This window comes from Martes martes (assembly GCF_963455335.1).
Source record: "Martes martes genome assembly, chromosome: 5".
Taxonomy (NCBI): Eukaryota; Metazoa; Chordata; class Mammalia; order Carnivora; family Mustelidae; genus Martes; species Martes martes.
This window is the reverse complement of record NC_137892.1, coordinates 73,219,936-73,235,997: the sequence shown is the minus strand read 5'-3', so window position 1 is coordinate 73,235,997 and position 16,062 is coordinate 73,219,936. Positions and strand designations below refer to the sequence as shown.

General features: G+C 36.7%; 1 protein-coding gene across 1 annotated transcript in view; it reads left to right on the top strand.

Annotated features, from left to right (window-relative positions):
- Positions 1–16,062, top strand: part of CWC27 (CWC27 spliceosome associated cyclophilin) — a 199,926-nt gene that overhangs the window by 20,343 nt on the left and 163,521 nt on the right. The window contains exons 7-10 of the mRNA XM_080804248.1: positions 80–149; positions 9,253–9,332; positions 10,754–10,787; positions 11,945–12,099. Of these exons, the coding sequence (XP_080660374.1) occupies positions 80–149; positions 9,253–9,332; positions 10,754–10,787; positions 11,945–12,099 (339 nt within the window). The remainder of the gene's footprint in view (positions 1–79; positions 150–9,252; positions 9,333–10,753; positions 10,788–11,944; positions 12,100–16,062) is intronic.

Sequence of the window (16,062 nt, the reverse complement as noted above, 5' to 3'; positions counted from 1 at the left end):
TGAAAATACATTATGTTTTGTTTAATTTTCTCAATTTTCTTTCATTCTTCTTTCCTTTTTTCTTTCTTTTTTTGATAAGAAATTTTAGTTTACTTTCGTTTGGAGAGGAAGCTGAAGAAGAAGAGGAGGAAGTAAATCGAGTTAGTCAGGTAAAACTCTAATCCCTTTGTTCTGAATTATGAAAGATATTAGGGTCTCTATCTCACTCATTTTTTTATCTCCTGCTATATATATATGGCACAGCATGTTTTCCACTGTACACGGTCAGAAAGTGTTCATTGAACTGATTTGTAAAATGATTTGTTGTCAGTAATATTTGCAATTCCTAAGCTGATATGCCCTCTTGAAATTAGAGTTTTGTGGGTTTTTTTAACAAGCTATTTTTTTTTAATTCAGAACTAGAGTTAAACAATGATTCAACCTTGTGATTCAGATTTTAATTGCTATTTAAGTGTTTTGCTAGATGATAATGATTATGATCCTTATTATAATAGTGATGGACCAAAGCTTTTATATTCATTTTAATATTATCTATATATTCATTAATGTCATTCATTCTCATCATAGCCCTTTAAGATAGGTATTATCATTATCCCATTTTACCCAAAAATAAATTAAGGTATCGATAGGTTGTAATTTGCTCAGTCACACAGCCAGTAAATAGCTAGAGCTGGGATTTGAACCATGTAAGATACATGTATTTGGATTATAAATCCCCTCCTGATCTTTTACCCCACCAATGCTTCCACTAGGCCTTTAAGTGTGGTTTTCCTGAATATCACTTTTGACACAATACTCATTGCTGAAACACCTATGCCTTGACAATATTTAGAATAGTGAATCTGTTAAATACACTCCAAGAAAATCACCCTCAAGGATTTTTACTCCCAAAGATTCTGGTATGTGTTCCCTCAGCTGATGAAGAGATGGAAATTTGGAGAGTCAAATCTAGGGAAGGGGCTGGCGGGGGGGCGGGTAGCCTTTGATACAGGAAGTTCAGTGATTTATAATAATAGTGGAGGGTTAAGGGACACCTGAATGGCTCAGTTGGTTAAGGGTCTGATTCTTGATTTCGGTTTAAGTCTTGATCTCAGCATCATGAGATTGAGTCCTACATTGGAAGATTCTCTCTCTGCCTTTCTCTCTGCCCTACCCCTCCTCCCTCTCTCAAAAAAATTAATTAATTATAAATAATAGTGGAGGGTTGGAATGTAGAGGTTTTTTTAAAAGTGGATAGTTCCTGGGGTGCCTGGGTAGCTCAGTGGGTTAGGCCTCTGCCTTTGACTCAGGTCATGGTCTCAGGGTCCTGGGATCGAGCCCTGCATTGGGCTCCTTGCTCAATGGGGAGCCTGCTTCTCCCTCTCCCTCTGTCTGCTTACTTGTAATCTCTGTCTCTCTGCCAAGTGAATGAATGAAATCTTTAAAAAAAAAAAAAGTGGACAGTTCCTGTTCTTACATCTGTTTGTAAAGAAAATCATAATGCCTTTAAATCACTCTTCTGTAAATAGATTACCTTTCTGCAGTGTTTAAAAAAAAAAAGAAAAAAATTAGTGAATACAGAAACCTGAAGGGTTAGAAGTTTTGTTGTAGTAATTAAAAGTCTGTAACTTAGCCCTGTCTTATTTGCTTAATATAGTTACCTATTTCTAACCGAAACTAACAATAGCACTGGCTTAAAAGCACATTATTTTTACCCTTGTATTCTTTATCCATGTGCTTCCCTCATCATAGAGGATGGTTTTGATAGGCTAATGTTGGACATTTAGTAAGCACACTACTTCTACCCATTGCATTAAGACTAAATTGAAATGGACATGTGTAAGAAACGTTCTGGTCATGATTTTTTCCTGCTGTCTTCAGTATTCCAGAGTGATATATTTGATACCATGGATTCTCAACTTCTACCTGTATACTAATATTCTGAACTCTAGGACACCTGGACAAATATTATTTCTGGCCTCTTATCTGACATTCTTGATTTCCTTTAGGAAACACCTCTACTTTAGATGTCAAAATTAAATTCATCTTTATATGAAAACCTCCCCTTTCCCTAGACCTCATCAGCATTAGCAATCATTCTGGTACCCCAATATCTCAGAAGTTATCTTCTTTAGATGTTAGTGCACTAGTCTTGCCTTATTCATGATTCAAATTTCTGCCTTATTAAAATGAAAGATATACTATATGTCATGATCGTCTGGGTATATTTGTAAATGGACAAAACGACAAATGTTAGATCTGGAAATTGCCAGGAGTCCCTTTCACTGATGTTTTCTAAAGATGTCAAGTTCAAGTGCCTTCCCCACAATCCTCTCACTCCTGTTTTTCCTTTTGCTTGGGTTAGGTTCTCCTTTATTTGGTTAATTTTTCTTTTTCCTTTATGATTTAGCTCCACTATCAACTCTGGACTACCTCCATCCCCCTTCTCTACCCATCTCCTACCCAGGCTAAGTTTAACTTCTTTCCATGGTAATCTGTGGCCATCAAAGCATATGTTATACTGTAATTATTTTCCTTTGCTACCTGTGTTAAATTATTTATGTTATTTCACCTCTATAACAACCACATGCTAGAGATGTTAGTACTCCTGTGTAAGGGAAGAAATCAATACTGAGAAAGGTTAAATCACTTGTGCAAGACCATGTAATTAGGAGGTGGTGCAATCAGAATTGCGAACTTAGCTTTCTATAGCTATTTATGTCTCTAATATGATCTTGAATGGTGCAGAAGCTGCTTCCTTTAAGCCCAAGCCGTCTAGGAGACTGGCGGGAAATTAAGCTGGTAGCGCAGCGTTCTGGGGTGGAAGGCAGCTCAGAGCTGTCGGCCCCTTACCCTCTCCTAACTCACACAGAGGCCTGAATATTAGGCTGAGCAGCCTGAGGAAAGCACAAGGGTAGGAGAAAGGAGTTTTTCTATTAGTCTTTTTGTTGAATTAAATTTCTGGTTGAAAGTATGTTTTGCTTACCCTTACTTTAAGATCAACTTTACTAGGAAGTTAGTTTGAATTTTTTTCTATTGTAACAACGGTATGTGTTAAGCATATGTTACTATGCTGCTTACTATTATACAAAGTAAAACAAAATGTTTAGCTTACACTAACTGTAGTGAACTTGGTAACCCCAAAGCAATCCGTGTTTGCTGCAAGGTTGAAATGTGCAAGGATACCACTGCAGATGGTATTGGCTTGCCCTTTATGTTGCCTCAAACCTGAAAAACACTTCAAACAGTGGAAAGACTAAGTAAATTCATTCCTTTTTGCCAAGAAAATTGCAACCTACAGTCCATTATCATGGGAATAGTATAAGCCTAGTATTGTGTCATCATATTTCTCTCATCTGACTGTGCTGTGTGATAAAGTTATCAAATGTTTGCTTCTGGGGTGCCTGACTGGCTCATTCGGTTCAGTGGCTGCCTTCAGCTCAGGTCATGATCCTGGAGTCTTGGGATCGAGCCCCATGTTGGACTCCCTTTTCAGTGGAGAGTCTGCTTCTCCCTCTGCCTCCTTCTCTCCCTGCTTGTGCTCTTTCACTCTTGCTGTACCTCACATAAATAAGTAAAATCTTAAAACAATGTTTGCTTCTGACTCTCAAATCTCTATCTCTAGGCTGGCTTATTTTTCTTTTCTCCAGCTGCCTATTGGCCATCTCTCTGTGTTTAAATATCTCACTAGTAACCCAAGTCCTGGCCAAGGCTTAATTCATTATCTTTGTTTCCCAGACTTTTCTGTTTTGTGACTTGGTTTTCTACTGCCTGGTATCAGTATCCTCTAGAGAAGAATTTTAGATCCTGACTTTTTTCTTATTCTTTCTCTGCAAAACCAATTTGTTGCACTGTCCTACCAATTTTTCATCCATGACATATCTCAAATCTGTTTTTTCCTTTTAATTTATTTTGCTACTACCCTCAATTAGGCCTTTATTTCTAGCCTCGGCTGCTGCTCTACTCTACAGACTTGTCTCCCATTTCCTTGCTTTTCTTTCCCTTCCACTCATTACCATCAGAACAGTCTTCCTAAAACCTCATTAAGATATCACAGTTGTGGGGCGCCTGGGTGGCTCAGTGGGTTAAAGCCTCTACCTTCGGCTTGGGTCATGATCTCGGGGTCCTGGGATCGAGCCCTGCTTGGCCGGGAGCCTGCTTCCCCCTCTCTCTCTGCCTGCCTCTCTGCCTACTTGTGATCTCTCTCTGTCAAATAATAAAATAAATAATAATAAATAAAATCTTAAGAAAAAAAAGATATCACAGTTGCTTTCTGTTGACTATAGAAATAAGGCCGTGACTCCCCATTACCAACTCTGCCCTTTAGTTAAATACTTCTTATACCACTTAAAACCACAGAAATGTCAGGTCCAACACTGTTTTAAAAATTAAAAATTAAATCCCTACACCATCCTCAGACCTATGGAATTAGAATCTCCAAGGGAGGAGCCTGGGAAGCTATACTTTTTTTTTTTTTTTGGAAGCTATACTTTTAATGAATTCCTTGGAATTCTTATCAAGGAAAGGTAGGAAACCCTGTGTGAGCAGATCTGAACTATTTGCTGTTCTGTATATATGTTTTGTGTTTTCCTTTCTGTATGTCTTTGTTCATGTTCTTTTCCCTGCATGAAGTGTCCTGTCCCATTCCGGATGTCAAAGTCGTATTTATTTTCAACACATAAAATACCATCTTTTCCAAATGTCTTTTCTTAATCGTTCCTTTTTCTTATCTAACGTTTGCCTGGCTTGTAATGCTTACATTTTCCTTTTAAAAATATCCATTTTGTTTTATTACAAAGAAACATGACTGTGTTCTCAATGTATACTAAAACATTATACCCTTTTCTTCTGCCCTATTAAGTGTGTAGAGTCCTAGGCTGTGAGCTCTCTATTGGTAAACTGTGCCTCTTTGAGGGACAGTGTGTTGGAGCTTAAAGACATGGATTTGGGATCATACACACTGATACTGGCTCTTCACTTTCCACTGATACTCTGTGACTTTGTAAAACTTAGGCTCTCTGAGCCTTAACTTTCTTCTTTGTAGCATGAAAATACCAGGAACCATTTAGAGTTGTGAAATAAGGATGTGGATAGTCATTACTTTGATTCAATATGCAATCTCAGAAAATGTTTTTGAAAGTTAAATGTCTTAAGCAGTATACTCTGTGTTATAATTTATATTTGATTCTCAGAAAGCTGAAGAATGTCAATCTCTGGTATGATTGTGATTATTAGGCAGAAGCTGCTGCCCTCATGCTAAAGCAGTCTAGAGGGTTGGCAAAAAACTTTACCAACAGTTTAGCTTTCTGGGGTTAGAAGCCTTAACTCGGCACAATTGCCTGAATGTTCTTCCTGAGCACTCCCACTGGGTCCTGGATAGTAGCTTGAGCAGCATTTAAGAGCACTGGGGTACACCTGTATATCATGATCCCCCAACAACCCATTCTTCTCTACATGTGAATGCATCTTGGCACTTTGTACAGAGTCTTTGGCTTACAGAATTCACCTGTTTTGTCTGTTTATATAATGGAATGAATAAGTTTAGCTTGAGAAAATAGATCAACGATAAAAAAAAATCATTGAAGTTTATTGGCTTAGAGGAAAGGAAATTTCTCTAGAGGGCATGAGATGAATTTTAGAGTGAATCACAATGGAAATACAGTTTATTTATTTTCCTTTTGTACTGTTATTCAGACTTTAAGAACCCTTCTAATACATTTTACCTTTGGAGTAAAATGAAACCTTGGTAAGAAAAAGGAACACTAACCTGAATATTGGAAAAGTATGACCAATAGATACATTTCTTAAAAGTTAGCCTTACTGTTTTAAACATATATAATAATTAGAACCAAAGTCAAGTAGGTATCTTTTACAAAGACTAAAAACAATTTTCAGTTTCAGAGCTCGCATGAAATTAAATATTTGTAGAGGTCTTGAAAATAATTTGTTTCATTATTCATTTGCTTATCAAGTTTCTTTTTTCAGTGACTCCACAGTATGTTAAGCTTTATTCCAGAACCTGTCTTACATCACAAGTTAATAATTGGTAAAGTCTGAATGGGGCTTTGCTTTATGTGAAAGGAGAAATAATCTGGTTTATGGATTATCAGTGTGGGATTACAGACACTACTTCACCCCACTCATTTATTCATGACAAGGTACCTCTCCCACATGGGTTAGCTTTCCTTCCTTATTTATTTCAGTATCTTTCTACTACCTGATAAAATCTCTTTTAGAATAATAGAATTTTATAGCTCAAAGGGATCTAGTCCAACTTCCTTTCTTTATAGATGAGGAAACTGAGACTCTGGTTAAGTGACTTGCCAGACTGACTTAATTTCCTTTTTGATAGTATTGCATGATAGAATGATGCCATAATAACATATTTTGAGTTCCAGAGAGTACATTGTCAGAGTCTCTCATCATAGTCTTGTGGACAACATGAGGAAATGTGATCTGGGAGATAGTATAGTCAGATGGATTTATATCTGATTGAATACTTCTGCCCAGAGAGTGCTTTGTTGTCAACCTGTGCATGATTATTTGAACTAGTCAGTTAAAGTGTAATAGGAGTACATGTAAATTCTATACTTGAGTTTAATGCAATCAGCTGAATAGGTATAAGACTTAATAGCCTGTAAGCTCTAGTTGAATTATTAAGAGTAAGGTCTCTGGAATAAGGAATTTAACATTCTTTGCATTTTGGGTGGTCACATTTATAGCATTTTGTTCAGTTCAGAACACATTTAAGGACACTGACAAAGAAAAGGAAAGAGAAAGAGGGAGAGAGAGAAACGGCAAGAAAGAAAGAAACTGACAAACTAGATGCATTCAGAGGAAGGGAGGATTATGAGGAGGATGGTGATAAAGCCAAGAACCACTCCACATGGAGAATGCTTGAGGAACTGGATATACTTTGGAGAAATAAAAGCTAAGTAAAAATGTGATCCTAGGCTTCAGACATTCGAAAAGTTTTTATGGAAGATCCCTCCTTTCATTTTGCTTCGTAAATGATAGTTTTATTCAAATGTCTCCACTGGTTTAAAGGTTACTCCTGAATCTTTGTATATAACTTAAAAACAGATGTCAGAAAATATTTTTCAAGTGAAAGCTTACAATCAGACAAGTAGTTTTCATGAGGCAAGTTAAATGTTAGGTCCATTATAAAAGTATCGCAATAGCTAGATTTAAAAATACTGATTAAGTTGTGCCACATTTACAGTGATACACATAGTATTTCTCTCACTGCAAGATATGCCAACATTTTTACCTCAAATCCCAAGTTATAAGAAGGCTTTTTTCTCACCCCAAAAAAGTTATATTGGGGCGCCTGGGTGGCTCAGTGGTTTAAACTGCTGCCTTCGGCTCAGGTCATGATCCCAGGGTCCTGGGATCGAGTCCCATATCGGGCTCTCTGCTTGGCGGGGAGCCTGCTTCCCTCTCACTCTCCCTGCCTGCCTCTCTGCCTACTTGTGATCTCTCTCTGTCAAATAAATAAATAAAATCTTTAAAAAAAAAAAAAAAAAAAAAAAAAAAAGTTATATTGATAGACAAATACACTGCTTTTGAAAATAAAGTAAGAATATTTTGTCATATTCTTGTTTAGTCCAAGAAATTAAGCTTTCCCAGGAGGTTAGGATTGGTGGGAGAGGGAGTGGTAGACATGGCATGAAGAGTGCCACTAGGCCTTTTGCACAGAGGTTGTAAGAAGTGTTGAATGGTCTAATTTATAAACTGTTTTTGCCTCATTAAATTGTATTAAACTTAATCTTTCTAATTGTTTACATTTAAGTAATTTTAAAAAGATGTTAATATATTTATGTTTGTCTCATATTTCTGCTATAACTAATTGCCATAATTTAGTGGCCTGAAGCAAAACAAATTTAATATGTTACAGTTCTGTAGGTCAGAAGTCCAAAACAGGTTTCACTTGGCTCCATATTGGGGTATTGGCGGGGCTGCCTTCCTTCTGGAGGCTCTGGGGAGAATCTCTTCCCTTAACTTTTCCAATTTCTAGAGCCCATTTGCATTCCTTGGCTTGTGGCCCCTTCTTCCATCTTCAAAGCTAACAATAGACCATAGCGTCTTTCTCATGCTTTATCTTTATGAAACAGACTCTCCTGCCTCCCTCTTTTTCTTGTAAGGACTTTTGTGATAACACTGGATATACTCTGACAATCCAGGATAATCTCCTCATCTCAGAATCCTTAATTTATCTGCAAAGTCCCTTTTGCCATGTAAGGTAACATAGTCACAGTTTTTGAGAACTAGGATGTGGACATCTTTAGGGGGCCATTATTATACCTACCAGTCTCTTTGTATTTAAACTAAGCTCTCTGTCATTCTAGAAGGTAGAAGTAGGATTGGTTGGAAATTACACATAGATTTTTTTTTTCTCCAATTACAGAGAGAACTGTCCAACTTTAGAAAACATTTGAAAAGGAGTGATTTGTGTGTATGTCTAAGGAAAAGCTCCTTTCAGGTGTTGAAAACACTGACTCACTAGTTAGCAGTGATGTCAAGGAGATTCCTGCATTGGGTGGGAGACTAGATTAAGTGGCCTATAAGATCTGTTTGTTTTTAAGTTTATCTGTCTGTGTTTTAGGTCAAATAATGTAATAGGATTCTTCAGAGAAGCAGAATACATGTATACATGTAATTCTGTGCAGTATAGCCTATGTGTTTGAAAAACAATTGTGTGCATTTATTTCAAATTACTCTTGTGAACTATCTTCTAAGTTTTACTATCTGGGTCAAAGAATTAGTTTCTTTGTCATGTATGTAAGTCATACATACAGCTAAATCATACCAATCATAGTGTTTGGAAATAGTAACCAATAAACTTATTTTGAAGGATTTATCACTTTTAGGAAGAAAAAGTATTTTTTTTTAAAGATTTTATTTATTTTATTTGACAGATAGAGATCACAAGTAGGCAGAGAGGCAGGCAGAGAGAGAGAGAGAGAGGAGGAAGCAGGCTCCCTGCGGAGCAGAGAGCCTGATGCGGGCTCGATCCCAGGACCCTGGGATCATGACCCGATCCGAAGGCGAGGCTTTAACCCAGTGAGCCACCCAGGCACCCCAAAAAAGTATTTTCAATCACTGTGAGAGTTAGCTTCTTATTTATAACGCTTTAATTTATATTGAAAATTTCAGGAACATGTATCTTTTGCTAGCCATATTATAACAGTACTAGATTTTATATAAGTGTGTTAACTTGTTCTTTTGGAAAACTTATTTCTTCTTATGATTATATCCTACATTTTTCCCTAGAGCATGAAGGGAAAAAGCAAAAGTAGTCATGACTTGCTTAAGGATGATCCCCATCTCAGTTCTGTTCCAGCTGTTGGAAGGTTAGTATGATACAAGTATGATCCTAAATTATTCTCTGGCTCAGATATTTTCTTGCTGCCTTTGTAAGAAAAAAGTCAGTTTGCTCTCTTTTTTTAAAAAATTTTTTTATTTGAGCAAGAGTTTGCGCCATGGCTGTTGGGAGCCGTAGAGGGAGAGGGCGAAGATTCTCTAAGCATACTCCCCACTGAGGGCAGAGCCCAGTGCAGGGCTCAGTCTCACAACCCTGAGATCACAACCTGAGCAAAAATCAAGAGTCAGACACTTAACTGACTAAGCCACCCAGAGCCCTGGTCAGTTCTCTTACGTGCAATTTTTTAAACTCAGACAAATAACGAAAGCATTTTGGTGATGGAGGTAACAGAGCTTCTAGCAAATGGAGGGAAGCATTCTGGCCCCTTTCATTTCGTCTTGCTATCTATTTCTTTTGGGCTAATTAAATTTAAAATTAATTGCTTAACTTACATCTTGGTATAGTTTGAGTAGGAAACAGTTTGCTTTAAAAGTTTAATGTTAAGGGGTGCCTGGGTGGCTCAGTGGGTTAAAGCCTCTGCCTTCTGCTCGGGTCATGGTCTCAGGGTCCTGGGATTGAGCCCTACATCAGGCTCTCTGCTCAGCAGGGAGCCTGCTTCCTCCCCTCTCTTTCTCTGCCTGCCTCTCTGCCTACTTGTGATCTCTCTATCTCTGTCAAATAAATAGATAAGATCTTTAAAAAAAAAAAAAGTTTAATGTTTAATTCAAAGTTACTTTGTTAGCTTTTTCCTTAAAGCATTTTTGTACCTGTTGGTACCATAGGTAAACAGGGCAGAGCTGAAACGTTTTGTGAAGAAGTCACCACATTTTAGACCAATCCATTGAGTAGTTCTTTCTTATACATTTTGGTAGTTATCAGGAAATGTGTATCTCTGTTGCTTCTCTTGGAGAAGGGAAGATGTCTTCTGTTAAATACAATTGCACATGATATATTGGGTCAGTGTCTCAAAGGGGATTAAAATGCTATTGCATTGAGTTTAGCTTGTTTTCAAAACTTCTATGTAAAAAAAATCTTTTTTTAATATCCTTGTATTTGAAGGATTTGGTTTTTTCTGCCAGAGTCCATCAAGCTGATGGAAAAAATTGTTCACTGCAGCCCTTTGTTCATAAAAACAGCACTGTTGGTTGTTGTTTGCTTTTTTCCCATTAATTCTAGTTAATTTATATGTGTGCTCATGGAGCATTGTTCTTATTCTATTTGTAAAAATGACTCTCTTGTAGAATGTTTCTATTTGTTCTACAATTCCATTCTGAAATTCCTATGTTGAGATAGGTCTTTGAACTGTTAATCCTAACAAAGTATTCTAAATTTTGAATAATCCTAGAATTTGAATAATTTTAGTAGTTTCACTTTGAGGCTAAAATTTTCCTGTTTTCATTCCTTTTGTAGTGAAAAAGATGATGCAGTAGGAGATTTAACCAATGTAAGTATTAATTTTAGTATATAGTTTGAACAATTAATAGAAAATTCAAAATGTTTATAAAAATTTAATATTTTTCTTAAACGGTAGTGTATGTTACATTTACAATTATATATTTAAATTTTTGAAAAGAAATTAAAAATCTTAAAAGTAAGTCATTTATTTTGATTGGAATATTTCCTTCCAAGCATATGTGTAGATGTGTGTATATTTCCCTACAAAATTGAAATCTTACATGTTTATGAATTTCTAACTTGTTTTTTCTCCCTCTCACTACCTGAATATTCAAAATTCAGATGTCATTGATTTTATTTTATTATGTTAAAAGTTTAAATGTTGATGGATGGGTATCCTACATGGTGTATGGGAAAATGCTTCGATTAGTTATTTATAGTATTCCTTTATATACACAATTCTGAAGATCCTCTTTCAAGACTATGTTGATCTTTCTTTATTAGTTGTATTGGGTATTAAAGCAATAAAAAAAGACTTGAAGGTGATGAGAGGGTAGGCAATGCAGATATATGGAATATGAGTGTTTCAAGATAGAAAGAAAACCAGCTCTAACTGGTGATTCTTATGATCATATCCTACATTTTTCCCTAGAAAAATGGTGTTGCTGGCCTGGAGTTGTGGGAAATTATGTCCAGGAGGTATAGAATGTATAGGGTTGTAAGTGAGTTGGGGATCCACTGGAGGATTCTGAGAAGAGGAGTAGGTGGTATAACTAAGATTACAGGAAGAAATCTCAGCTTCTCCACCTCCTGATTCTACTGGAGTTAATCTCTAGTTGAGGTCAGTATACTGGCCAACTGCCTGCAGAAGCCACATTTCCCACTGGGAAAGAATGGGAATATAGATAGACACAATATCCTGGGTGATACAGAAGGAGTACAGCCCATGTTGCACAGAAGGGCTATGGGTTAAGTGAGCAAACACCCCTTATTTGGGTATCCTATACTTACATAGTTGGCCTAGAGCAGACCCCAGGAGTATTCCCACCTGGAACAGATTCTTCAAGCCCCTACTAATTCAAGACAAAAGAAAACGAAAAACAAAACTGACCTAGATAGAATGCAATGACGAGAGTCTGGGATGGATCTCTGGAAGTTTAAGGGGAAATGGGATGCCTGGCAAATATTCCACTTCAATTTCTACAGGATGGAGAATATGAAGGTGCAGAGCATGATGAATATATTGATGGTGATGAGAAGAATCAGATGAGAGAACGAATTGCAAAAAAGTTAAAAAAGGACGCAAGTGGAAATGTTAAGTCATCTGGAGAGGGAGAAGTGAAGAAATCAGTTAGCCGCAGGTGAGTCAATTACTGTGTGTCTAGGTGTCAGTTTGTCTTTTTTAGACTTCACTTTAAATTAGTATGAAGTCCTCTATTCAACTTATTTTTTTAAGCACTGTTTTCATAATGTTTGATATGTATACCATTTGTGTGTTAGGCTATTTGGAGGCCTAAAATAGACCAGTTTTAAAGTACTTATAGCAGTGGTCCCCTGAGTCAAATTCTACTTCATTTCTTTCTAATCTCTTCTTTAAAAGCCACTGTAAATATTTGTGTGTGGGGTAAACAACATATTAGTTACATGGGGAAGGCTGTGAAACGAACAGGGTGTTCTATAGAATGAAAAGAGAAGTCCTCAGATTTAGGTGAGTAAAATTTGTAAAAATTGCTTATGAAAGTATGTGGGCCTGAAAACATTCTTAAATATCTTTTCAAGTCTGATTCATACTATATACCTCTCCTAATCTCAGTGCTATCATAAAAGAAATGTCAGCAAATGTGTGATGATAAAGAGTTGTTGAGTTTTGTGACTCCTGAAATTCAATTTAATTGAAAAGCTCTCCTTTGTGATTCTGTTATTACAACTGTATGGTATGCATTTAAATAATACTGCTTTAAGTATCTTATTTTTATTATTTATTTGAGAGAGAGAGAGAGAGAGAACGCTCACAGAGAGAGAGTGAGAGCGAGAAACAGACTCTCTGCCCAACAAGGAGCCTGATGTGGGGCTCGATCCCAGGACTCTGGGATCACGACCTAAGCCAAAGGCAGATGCTTAACCAACTGACTGGGCCACCTAGGTGCCCCTAAATAATATTGCTTTATAAAATGTTTTCAGGGCACCTGGGTGGCTCTGTCAGTTAAGTATCTCAGAGTCATGACCTCAGGGTCCTGGGATCGAGCACTTTGTTGGGCTCCCTGCTCAGCAGGGTGTCTGCTTCTCCTTATCCCTCTCCTTCTGTCCTTCCCACACAACTAGTTCTTTCTCTCTCAAATAAAAAAGAAAAATCTTAAAAAAAATTTTTTTTGGATTGTATGCATTTGTTGATAAAATAGATGTAACTACATATAAACAATATTCTTTTTCTCTATTCTCAGTTTCATATAGAAAAACTTAAAAAAAAGAAAAACTTAAAAATGAAAAACACTGCCATGTTTTCATTGCTTTACTCCCTTAATTTTTTCTTTATGTAACCAGAAAAGTAATTCCCAGAAATTCCCGCTGATAGTATAAACTTCTATATTCAGAAATAGTAATTAAATATAGTAGCTTACCTTTGGGCCACTATTGACAATATTTTAGCACTTATACATCACATCAGCTCAGTAACTTTAAGTCAGATTACATATACAATCAATATATTTTTTTCTCTCTCTCATTCAAGACATGCATTTTCTGATTATTAAGAGCTATGAATTTTTTAAAGATTAGGTTTATAATGTGACAAAAAATATTTTCAGTTTTTTTAAAAGATTTATTTATATTTAGAGATAGAGAAAGAGCACATGTATGGGGAGGTGGTACAGAGGGAGAGGGAGAGAATGAATCTCAAACAGACTCCAAGCTGAGCACAGAGCCTGACGCAGGGCTCTATCTCAGAACCCTGAGATCATGACCTGAGCCGAAACCAAGAGTCAGATGCTCAACCAACTGAGTCACCCAGATGCCCCCATTTTTATTTTTTAATAGATGAAACAAATAGTTATTATGTTTAAGTGCTTAATTCCTCAATTCTCCTGTCTTATTGGCTTTAATAACAATTTCTAATACTTATATTACTCTATAATTAGTATAACTTATAATTTAGCAGAGCTGAATTTTCTTTAAGAACTAAATAAAGCTTATTTGGCAAAATTTGCCTTAATACATACTGAAAACACCAAAACATCTATTTTTTTTTTTTTAAGATTGATTTATTTATTTGAGAGAGAGAGAGAGAGAGACTGTGCAGATGAGTTGGGAGAGGGGCAGAGAGAGGAGAGGAGAGGGGAGAGAGAACGAATCCTTAATTCCCAACTGAGTATGGAGCCCAACCCAGGGCTCCATTCCAGGACCGTGATATCATGACCTGAGCCAAAATCAAAAGTGGGATGCTTAACTGACTGAGACACTTAAGCATCCCCTATCTATTTTTAACTGTTTCCCTCTTCCCCCAGATTTTTCAATACTCACATCCTTCTTTCTCCCTCCATCCTACCTCTCCTGCCTACAAAGAGAAACAAAAGAAAAATTAGGATATCAGGATAGAGAAGAAAGTATAGAATTTCAAAGGGAAAATACAGTTTTTCACTTTTATCTAGAAATATCCATGCTTGTCTCATGACCACTTGAGTGCAAAAAAATTCCAAAATTATTAGTGCTTTTGGTTAGTTATACCAGCTTCGTTATAGTTTAAGTCTCAAGTTAATTTTATGTTAAAAAAAAAAAAAACAAAAATCTCTGAGTCTTAAAAAACTGTAATGTGGTTAAAAAAAAAGATAGTTAAATTTAAAGGAATAACACTGCTCTGTCTAAGTTGAATTATAATGGGTATAGCTGCCAGCCAGATAGGATGTTCATGTGAAATCATTATCTATTCGAATATTCAGCTTTTTCATCTCCATGTGCTAAACGTAGTCCATTTTCTGATTCAAGCAGTAAGATCAGGGAATAGACTAGCTGACCAGTGCTTTAGGCAAGGAGTATAATTTTACTGAAAATTTGTGGTGTTGCTTCTGTTGGTAAAGAAACATCTGGACCCTGTTAAAGCTGTTTATCACTTTCGATGTTAAATCTACAAGCAGATTTGTTGAGTACTTAATATATAAGCTGGGGGATGGTGCTTAACAATATAAATTTCAACAAATTTACTCAGAGTAGAATCTTTTCCTAATAATGTATTCTCAGCAGTGTCTCCAGTTGTTAACACTGTTGAAAACTGGTTAGGGGTTGAAGACAAAAAAAGTGCAAAACACTTCCTACCTTCTCACCTTTCTCTTCTCTCATTTTACCTCTTTGACTTCTTGGGATTTATGTCCCTTTCCTCCTCCTTCTCTAAATGTGTCAGTGTCACTCTCTCATCCAGCCCATCTTCGTTAAGCCTATACCTTCACTGCTGGATGCTGATGAGCAGAACCACACAACCACGTACAAGTCTAGCCTCAGCTGTACCTCTAGTGCTTCTTCACTTCCCACCCCCGACAGTGCTTAGTTCAAACCTTGAACTCACTGTCCCTCACCAGATCACCTGGCTTCCTGCTCTGTGAAATAAGAGTTACTCCTTCCACTTACTCTTTTCTTTTCCCCTCCCTGCCCCTCTGAGACCGATTCTTAGTTCCTTCTCCTCTGCCGCAAAGGGAGAGGAATGTCTCTACCCAAAGTGATTCCACCCTCTTTCCCATCTTTAGTTTTCTCTATTTACTGGTTCCTTTATTTCAGCTTATGAATAGACTTCAACTTCTCCCAGCATTCAAGAGTGAAAACAAACAAAACTATTCCATTTTATTTCCTGTTCCCACCTTATTACTTCCTATTTATTTCAAATACACATCAGTTAGATTCTCCCTCATCATTCCACTGAAACTACTGTCACTAAGGCCTTCTAATTGGCAAATCTAATGGCTACTTTGCAATTTTTGTTTTTCTTGGTGTCTCTGCTGAGAAATATTGGGCATTTTTTATCTCTTGTCTCTTGAAACCCATTTTGTTGCAGAACTTTGCTACTTAAATTGTGATCTATAAACTAGTAACATTAGTATCACTTGGGAAATATTTAGAAATACTGAGTTTCAGGCCCTGTCCCACACTTGAGGAATCAATCTGCATTTTACAAGAATCCCAGCTGATCTGTATGCATACTAACTTTTGAGAAACGCTCTTCTAGAGTACTAATTTTTAATTCCCCTGTTACTGGACTAGTTCAAGTTTATATATCATCTTACCTCCAAGGTCAGCAACTTGGTAAGTACCATCTCTGACTCCTTAGGGTGTACATATTACAC